Genomic DNA, 9,126 nt, shown 5'->3' with positions numbered 1-9,126 from the left:
AAAAAAGCATCATTTATACAGATGCAGATGCACGCTGTTCGTTGAATTGCTGTCCGATTTTATGGGCCATGCCGTGCTGGGCTCCGTGGGCCGTGCGATTCGAGGTTTCCTATCGCACGGAGGACGTGACGGAATGACGGATATACGGATTCGAATTCTCCACTTCTCCCAGCTTGGTTTTTTTGGACGGAAAAAAAGGGAAAAAGGAAACGAAACTGGCCAGGCGCTACGCCACAACGGGGCCGCGGCCGAGGCCACGCCTCGCCGCGCGCCGCCTCTCCGCCGCCGCGGCTCCATGCCCCCTCGAACCACCGCATCCTCCCGTGCCCCTGCCTCCTGCTCCACATGCCTCGTCACCCTTCCACCCCCTCGCAACCCACCCGCACCGGGCCATCGCAGCGTTCCCGCACGCCGGCTTCTCCCACCTCGCCGACCACCCGCTCCTCGCCCGCGCCGTCCACGCCCTCGCCATCCGCCGCGCTCTCCCGCTCAGTGCCTTCCACTGCAACACCCTCCTCGCCTTCTATTTCCGTCAAGGCTCCTCCCCTGCCGCGGCCCTCCACCTGTTCGATGAGATGCCGCACCGGACGTCTTCCTCCTGGTACACCGCCATCTCCGGCTGCGTGCGCTGCGGCCTCGAATCCACGGCCTTCACGCTTCTGCGGGTCATGCGGGAGCGTGATGTCCCGCTCAGCGGCTTCGCGCTCGCCAGCCTCGTCACGGCCTGCGAGCACCGGGGCTGGCAGGAGGGCGCGGCGTGCGGCGCCGCCATCCACGCGCTCACTCACAAGGCGGGGCTCATGGGGAACGTCTACATCGGGACTGCGCTCCTGCACCTCTGTGGCTCACGTGGGCTCGTCTCGAATGCCCAGAGACTGTTCTGGGAGATGCCCCAGCGGAACGTCGTTTCTTGGACAGCACTCATGGTGGCATTGTCGTCAAACGGGTGCATGGAAGAGGCATTGGTAGCCTATCGCCGGATGAGAAAAGAAGGGGTCATGTGCAATGCGAATGCATTGGCCACGGTGGTCAGCTTGTGTGGGTCACTTGAGGATGAGGCGGCTGGGCTTCAGGTCACAGCCCATGTCGTGGTCTCTGGCCTTCTGACCCATGTTTCAGTGGCAAATTCGCTTCTCACCATGTTTGGGAACCTCAGGAGGGTGCAGGATGCGGAGAGGCTCTTTGATCGGATGGAGGAGCGTGACCGTATATCGTGGAACGCGATGATATCCATGTACTCACATGAAGAAGTCTACAGCAAATGCTTTATGGTACTTTCAGATATGCGTCATGTTGGAGTGAGGCCTGATGTGACGACTCTGTGCAGCTTGGTATCTGTTTGTGCCTCATTGGATCTTGTTGCCCTGGGAAGTGGGATTCACTCCCTGTGTGTCACCAGTGGTCTGCATTCTTCTGTTCCACTTAGTAATGCCCTGGTCAATATGTATTCTGCAGCTGGGAAATTGGATGAGGCAGAGTCTCTGTTCTGGAACATGAGCAGACGGGATGTAATATCATGGAACACTATGATTTCATCTTATGTGCAGAGTAATAGCTGTGTTGAAGCATTGGGAACATTGGGTCAGTTACTCCAAACTGACGAAGGTCCACCAAACTACATGACATTTTCCAGTGCTCTAGGAGCATGTTCAAGTCCAGAAGCCTTGATGAATGGCAGAACAATTCATGCCATGATATTGCAGCGGAGTCTTCAGAACGTCCTACTGATAGGTAATTCTCTTCTGACAATGTACAGTAAATGCAATACTATGGAAGACGCAGAGAGAGTATTTCAGTCAATGCCATGTTATGATGTTGTTAGTTGCAATGTGCTTACTGGGGGCTATGCAACACTTGAGGATGTTGCAAATGCAATGCGTGTGTTTTCTTGGATGAGGGGTACCGGGATAAAGCCAAATTATATCACAATGATAAATCTCCAGGGCACATTTAAATCTTCAGGTGATTTGCACAGTTATGGAATGCCACTGCATGCATACATAACACAGACTGGATTATTATCAGATGAGTACGTTACAAACTCATTGATCACAATGTATGCAACCTGTGGTGATTTAGAATCTAGTACTGATATATTCTGCAGAATCAACAATAAAAGTGCCATTTCCTGGAATGCCATCATAGCTGCCAATGTACGGCATGGCCGTGGAGAGGAAGCTCTAAAGCTCTTCATGGATTCACGGCATGCTGGAAACAAACTTGATCGTTTTTGTCTAGCTGAATGTTTGTCATCCAGTGCAAGCTTGGCATCATTAGAAGAAGGCATGCAGCTCCATGGCCTTAGTGTGAAAAGCGGGCTAGATTATGATAGTCACGTTGTTAATGCTGCAATGGATATGTATGGGAAATGTGGAAAGATGGATTGTATGTTGAAAATGCTGCCTGATCCTGCCTGTCGGCCTACGCAATGCTGGAACACATTGATATCAGGTTATGCAAGATATGGCTATTTCAAGGAAGCTGAGGATACGTTCAAGCACATGGTCTCACTGGGGCAAAAGCCAGACTATGTGACATTTGTTGCTCTCCTCTCAGCTTGTAGTCATGCTGGTCTAATAGACAAGGGCATGGATTACTTTAACTCTATGGTACCTACATATGGTGTTTCTCCTGGAATTAAACATTGTGTTTGCATAGTGGATCTCCTTGGGCGTTTGGGACGATTTGCAGAGGCAGAAAAATTTATTGATGAAATGCCTGTCTTGCCAAATGACCTAATATGGAGGAGTTTGTTGTCATCAAGTAGAACCTACAAAAATCTGGATATTGGGCGGAAAGCGGCAAAGAATCTCCTTGAATTGGACCCATTTGATGACTCAGCTTATGTTCTTTTGTCAAACTTATATGCTACAAATGCAAGGTGGTTAGATGTTGACAAATTGAGAAGTCACATGAAGAGTATTAAGTTAAACAAAAGACCTGCCTGCAGCTGGCTTAAGTTGAAGAATGAGGTGAGCAGCTTTGGTATAGGTGACCGGAGTCATATGTACGCAGAACAGATCTATGCTAAGTTGGATGAAATCTTGCTAAAGCTCAGAGAAGTAGGTTATGTCGCTGATACCTCATTTGCATTACATGATACGGATGAAGAGCAAAAAGAACAGAACCTTTGGAACCACAGCGAGAAGCTTGCATTGGCATATGGGCTTCTTGTTGTGCCAGAAGGATCTACAATAAGGATATTCAAGAATCTGAGGGTCTGTGCCGACTGCCATTTGGTATTTAAGCTGGTTAGCATGGTTTTTCACAGGGAAATTGTTCTGAGAGATCCTTACAGGTTCCACCAATTCAAACATGGGTCATGCTCATGTTCAGATTTTTGGTGAGGTAGTCATGCAACATGTACGAATCGATCCCTGGTTGTCAATTTCTCTACTAGTTCTTCTGGGTAACTCTTTCTCCTCCTTCAATTTCTTTTAGCAATATATTGATTCATGCATTAGGATTGTGATCGATCCATAATATTGTAGCAGTATCATGTGCAACTTCTTTTGGATGTCGCCGGCCAACCAAGGCGACCTCTTGGACATCGTCCGGGCCCTGGAGCAGCTGCTGCCTCACCACCAATGTTTCCAATACTTCAACACGATCATGTTGTCAGAAGAAGAGGAGCTGCTGCAAGACCGATTGTACTTTGGTGACACGATCATGTTGAAGTGCACTGCAGTTGCAGCGGCAGCTGGTGCACGGCAATGGGGCATCCGACTCATTCTGGAAAGCAATAGTGGCTGCGCTATAGTATCAGTATCCATGATGCATATGTGCTTGAGATCCGCAGCACATCCTGAGGCAAAGGGACTACCAATTCCTCAACGCTCAACCCATATCCGGGGCCTCAGCCACAGCTGTGCGCTTCTAGCTTCGTCCAGAGGGAAGATGAGGTCCCATACTGGACAAACAGACTGGACATGGCTATGGCTCCTCAGCCTCATGCCCTGCAATAGTGCGAAGGTTTGTATCATTTTTTTTAAAAGAACCTTGTATCATATTACTAGTACTTTGCATGATCATTATTTAGTTTATTATAATTTGCATTAACATAACTGCACGTGCATGGTACGGTGTCATAAGAAGAGATTGCATGACATATATAAGCTTATCATGTCCTATGGTGTCATAGGAAGAGCCAGACGGCGAAGGTGGTGTTCATCCCCGCGCTGATGGCCACACTGGTGGTGGGCCAGCGGCCAATCAGGAGCCGAGAGGTGGTGGTGCTCTCTGACAGGTGGAGGCATGTTCGTCATCACATACACGGCTACACGACTAGGGATGAAAGTGTGTGGATTATTCTCCGCTCTGATCCTAATCCAAATTTCAGAGATATGGAGAAAAACTTTAATCCATGTGAGATACGGATAATCCAAATCTAATTGCGCGTGGATGCGAAGTAGGATATGAAATTGACAAAATCCGATGGATATGCAAATTCTCTGTAGCGATGTTTAAAATAGGATATCCGATAATTTCTATCCCTAGACTAATAACTAAATGAATTTAGGATTTAAAAAATGCTTGTTAGTTGAGAATTCTTATTTTGAAATGAGAACTTGTCTCGTATTACTTATTGCTAATAAATTAACATTTATGTCGATACATTACTAATGAAGTGTCAATGCCAGATTATTGTCTACCGCTTGCTATTGACTCTTTAAAAATATTTTTTGAGAAATATATAATTTCCTACGTATGCATATATTACTCGATTATTCAAATCTGTCTCTGATCTGATTTTGCTCTACCTCTTACCATTTTCGACATCTGAAAAAAAAACCACATTCACATCCTCATTCGCATCTGTGTAGAATATAGTGCACCTTACCACAACCACCCTGGGCTCTGCAGTGCAAGTGTGCAACACGCTCGCCAGTTTGACCAGGCTGCGTTGATATGCTAGACGCTGGATCCTAAAGTATAACGGTTAGCAACCATCCGTTTACAGTTTACATTGATTGTATGGTTTTAACGTTTACACTTTAGGCCTTGTTTGGATGTTGTCGGATTCACCTCAATTCATGTGTGTTGGTGTGGATTGAGATGAAATTTAGTTCAAATTTCACTCCAATCCACCTCAACACATGTGGATTGATGTGAATGCGACTACATCTAAACAATGCCTTAACAGTAAATATACGTACAGACCTATAAATACTATAGTTTCATGCTACTTTTCTTTTTTTGGCAAGTGCATGTTGAGTGATACACAAAGTTGCACAATTATAGAGGGCAATAAAGAATTGATCATACTTATACACATAGCAACATACTTACATAAAACAATTAGATCTTAAAATATAGCTCTCACATGAATAAATGTCATCGCATATTATAATCGAAGAAGACACTCATTTCTTATATTGTTATAACACGTCACAATAGTCTGCACTTAGCTATGGTTTAAGTGCACTGTTTAAAATATTTCTAACTGTGTTAATTGTCTAAACAACTTTACCGAACAAAGTGAACACTCACCAAGAGCCATCACCATCATCAGTAAAATCCTGGTCCAATGCCCGCCCCACCGTCTGTCGTCTCGCCGACAAGGCGACGTTGCTACATCATCAGTTCGTACCATCACCAATTCACCAGCTGATCAACTTTCTTATAAGTATAGAGGGAGTAGTTACCAAGAGGGGAAAAGGCCATCGTAGTCAGATTTCTTCTACTGGTGGATGATTGTTACATGTGTGCAAAATCAAAGTTACTGGAGCTGAAGAAACACTCTCAAATTAACTTGTCTAGGATGGCTAAACATATTAATTTGCAAATTCATAAACTCAATCTGTCACTTCCATCTCTACAGAATGCATCAGTCGATATTTAAAGAGTCTCCAGAAATAACATTCATATCCCACCAGAAGGCTCCATACCAACGTCACTGCAAAACTAAGTAGGCAACAAAACCATAGGAACAGACTTTACTGGGCACAGTTTCAGAAAGGTAGCAAATTATCCACTGAATTCCCACATCAAAACTACAACAAAAAATTATAGCCACTGCATGTTGCAGAACTTTTTATTTGCTAGCAGCTATTTCCAAACTACTCTTGATGATGAATTTCTCTCCGATTGTGTGCATAACAGAATGCAGTGCAGATTTATATCAGCTACATTTGCAGAAAACAAACGGCTTCTCGAGATAATGAGAGCACAACATCTGAATACAATGCATCATATCATATGACAAAAGCAACTATTTTGTCCATGGAGACTCCAGCGTTTACAATCGAGATGCAGCGGTTGGCAGTCAGTATCAGTTAACTAGTTTCCCATGCCAAACTCTGCTATGTCTTTCTCCATTTCCTACCCACAGAAGTTGAGCTTCTTTATAACTTTTGCATAGGCCAAATGCACCAAAGCAGGTTTCCGAAGTCTTCGTTTGGCCTCCTTAGACTGTAACACCACGATTCACAAATTGAACATGTTCAACCAACTTTATGATGTATCAATGCATTAGTGGTGAATGCAATTATGAGCAATGTCAACTATTAGTATAAGACGAGTCCGTGTCCTACATGGATGCATCAAGACGTCGTGAATGTGTTCTGACGGTTTCATAATTGCAAAGAAGAACCAAAATAGACTGGAACTATGTTTCTACTTTACAGGTCTACAACATAAAATGCAGCCTAAGTTGATTCAGTATACTATGTTAACAATTGGACAAGTTGCTGCTTAAAAGTTGCAGGGCAAGGAAAAGATATTTTATAAAGTGCTCAACTTCATTTGTGCTGGAAATCAATTATACTATGTCACATAATAGGAGAAACTAGTAGATACATATTCCATGATTCCATCAAATACAGGTGTTTTCCAATCATGCTGTACTGAATACCTATTCGAAAGCATGTTTTATTCAACATAGTAAGTAAATGAAAACCATTCCTGCCAATACAATTATCAAGGCACTCAATATGCTATATTTGAAAATCCGTGCCACTCACTCCAATGTTCTATTCTACTTTAGTGAACTGTACAGACAAGTCAATTTAGTTTCAGTTTGTAAATTATAAGGACTGCTGAACGGTTGGTATGTTTGACAGTACATGGCTATCTATATTAGTCAATAGCTAGCATTGCTGTGATTGGTAAAGAAAAGCATGGTCACGAAATTAGTCTGAAAATGTACCTTGAGGTGTGCATTGTGGCGCTTGCCGGCCCTCCACCTGCGGACCTGTCCGTCTTTCATGGTTCTGAATCTAAACTTCATGGACCTAGCAATAAAAGCATAGAATCAGCTGCCTGAGGTGCCCGCCGAGAAGGTAAGAAGGGCACAAGGGAAGAGAATGGGGCGATTACGAGGGGGCCTTGATCTTGTATTTCTTGACTTTGGATTTGGTGGGCGTGAGCGGCGCGCGCGATCTCTCCTTCTTGGCGTAGTGCCGCACTTGCTGATGATGCGCCGACTGCGCGACACCGTCCACGCAGGAAATCAGCATTATAAGGCAGTAGAAAATCAAACCAATTGAGATGAGACTAGACGAGACGAAAGCTCACCGGAGGGCGGAAGGGAGAAGAAGCGATGGCCGGGTGAAAGAACCCCTGGAGAGAGTGGTGCCTGCGACAGGACAAGGAGAAAGGGACGGTAAAGGAGGGAGATTTGGGTATCAGGGGTAGCGGCAGCGGACGGGCATGGGAGGCGACGGCGGGGGTGGAGGACGAGAGGACGCGGCGGCCGAGGCCGCCGGCGGCGCACCACCACCGCCGCATCGATCTGCACCTCTCTGTCTCAGTTTTCGGTGTGTGTTTGTGTTTGGCGGGCCTAGGGTTACTCCATTTCGTTATGCCATGTTGATCCATTCTTTGCTTTGGAGCCCATCGAACTTTGAGCACAAGGGCCTGTTTCATTTCGTTTGGCCCGATTGTCTCACCTCAGCCTATTCCCCGTCTTTTTTGTTTTGGACCCTTTTTTTTTAGATTCTCATACTGGTAGTTTAATTCCATAATCTAGATCCAAGGCTTGGCGCTACTATCACAAGCACCAAGCTAACACTACTAGGCGTCACGTGCACAGCTATGCACCATTGGCGTCATTGATGGTGGGGCCAAGCTTGGCGGCACGGTGGATGGCGTCAGTGTTAGCTTGACGTCAATGACAATGACGCCAAATCTTAGATCTAGATTTTGAAATCAAACTAACATGAGCATAATTATGAGAATCTTTCGAAAAAAGGTCCCAAAACGAAAAAGAAGGGCCTAGACCCGCCACCGCAAAGTGGCAAAGGACGTTGTTATCTTTGCTTAATTGTTCAAACCAAATCCCTTGGGGACTGTTGAAACTTGAAACTGTTTTTTTAATCCTTTGTTAAAATGGGTCTTAGATCGGTCCATCTAGTAGGACACTATCTAGTAGAGTTCAAACTTAGAGGTCGTATTTTTTCTAATTTTTTTCAAAAAAAAGGTACATACACGTGTGCACGTGCAGCACTACTACTTGTTTTCTGCGCACTCGATCATATTTCTTTTCTAAGATTTTTTTCACAAAAATTAAGGTATACGCACGCATGGAGGATATAGAGCCTCTCGATCACACTAGAGGCTAAGGAGGCTCCCTGCCGGAGGCTAGGGAGCTTCTACGCACTAAAGGCTAGGGAGCCTCCCAATCTCTACTTTGCGTATGTACGGTGGAGGTTAATGAGCCTCTTAATCTTTACTTTGTGTGTATTGTAAACGTGGATTATGTGCATCTAAAATTGTACCTGCTCAAAAATACCTGTTGAAGTAGATTTTGTATATCTCTTATACAGATGTTACCTGTTGAAGTAGATTTTGTATATCTCTTATACAGATGTTTATTCTACATCGACTGTAGTACTTATTTTACATTTTTTTTTCTTTTCTACAAGGCTACCTCTCGTTAACATAGTTGGATTTCATGTTATTTATGATGAGTTGAAGGCCTACTAGCCTTATAGACTTGTCAGTACAATCTCAACCAATGGGATGACTATCAACTGAAAAATAAAATGCTTAGAAAAATTGCTTTCTCCCTTTGGCCATGATAATGATACAATATTTGTTATTTTCTACTAGTGCAACCCGTGCGCCATCGCGCGGACGTGTTAGTAAATAAGCACACTTAAGTTTATATGCATGTCTCATATGTTA

The 9,126-nt window shown here is 44.6% G+C and overlaps 2 protein-coding genes across 3 annotated transcripts; one reads left to right on the top strand and one right to left on the bottom strand.

Annotated features, from left to right (window-relative positions):
- Positions 211-4,651, top strand: LOC8055119 (pentatricopeptide repeat-containing protein At3g24000, mitochondrial). 2 transcript variants are annotated; one of them, XM_021449199.1, is made up of 3 exons: positions 211-3,409; positions 3,495-3,972; positions 4,142-4,651. In XM_021449199.1, exon 1 carries the CDS (start codon positions 576-578, stop codon positions 3,345-3,347), a length of 2,772 nt encoding a protein of 923 aa, XP_021304874.1. In that variant the 5' UTR covers positions 211-575; the 3' UTR covers positions 3,348-3,409; positions 3,495-3,972; positions 4,142-4,651. The 2 variants fall into 2 exon arrangements, with proteins under 2 accessions (XP_021304874.1, XP_002467423.2); XM_002467378.2 differs by having other exon boundaries at positions 3,492-3,972.
- Positions 5,910-7,830, bottom strand: LOC8086284. Its single transcript, XM_002464814.2, has 4 exons — positions 7,516-7,830; positions 7,318-7,424; positions 7,148-7,232; positions 5,910-6,411 (listed from the first exon to the last, which is right to left on the bottom strand). Exons 1-4 carry the CDS (start codon positions 7,816-7,818, stop codon positions 6,322-6,324), a joined length of 585 nt encoding a protein of 194 aa, XP_002464859.2. The 5' UTR covers positions 7,819-7,830; the 3' UTR covers positions 5,910-6,321.

This window comes from Sorghum bicolor, chromosome 1, assembly GCF_000003195.3.
Source record: "Sorghum bicolor cultivar BTx623 chromosome 1, Sorghum_bicolor_NCBIv3, whole genome shotgun sequence".
NCBI lineage: Eukaryota > Viridiplantae > Streptophyta > Magnoliopsida > Poales > Poaceae > Sorghum > Sorghum bicolor.
The sequence above is the reverse complement of the archived record's forward strand: the minus strand, read 5'-3'. Positions and strand labels throughout refer to the sequence as shown.

Coding starts and splice junctions, on each gene's coding strand:
- LOC8086284 (XM_002464814.2), bottom strand. CDS start 7,818: ATGGATCAACATGGCATAACGAAATGGAGTAACCCTAGGCCCGCCAAA. Junction 7,425..7,515: donor CTTCTCCCTTCCGCCCTCCG/GTGAGCTTTCGT, acceptor GGTGTCGCGCAG/TCGGCGCATCATCAGCAAGT. Junction 6,412..7,147: donor GCCACAATGCACACCTCAAG/GTACATTTTCAG, acceptor GTGGTGTTACAG/TCTAAGGAGGCCAAACGAAG.
- LOC8055119 (XM_021449199.1), top strand. CDS start 576: ATGCCGCACCGGACGTCTTCCTCCTGGTACACCGCCATCTCCGGCTGC.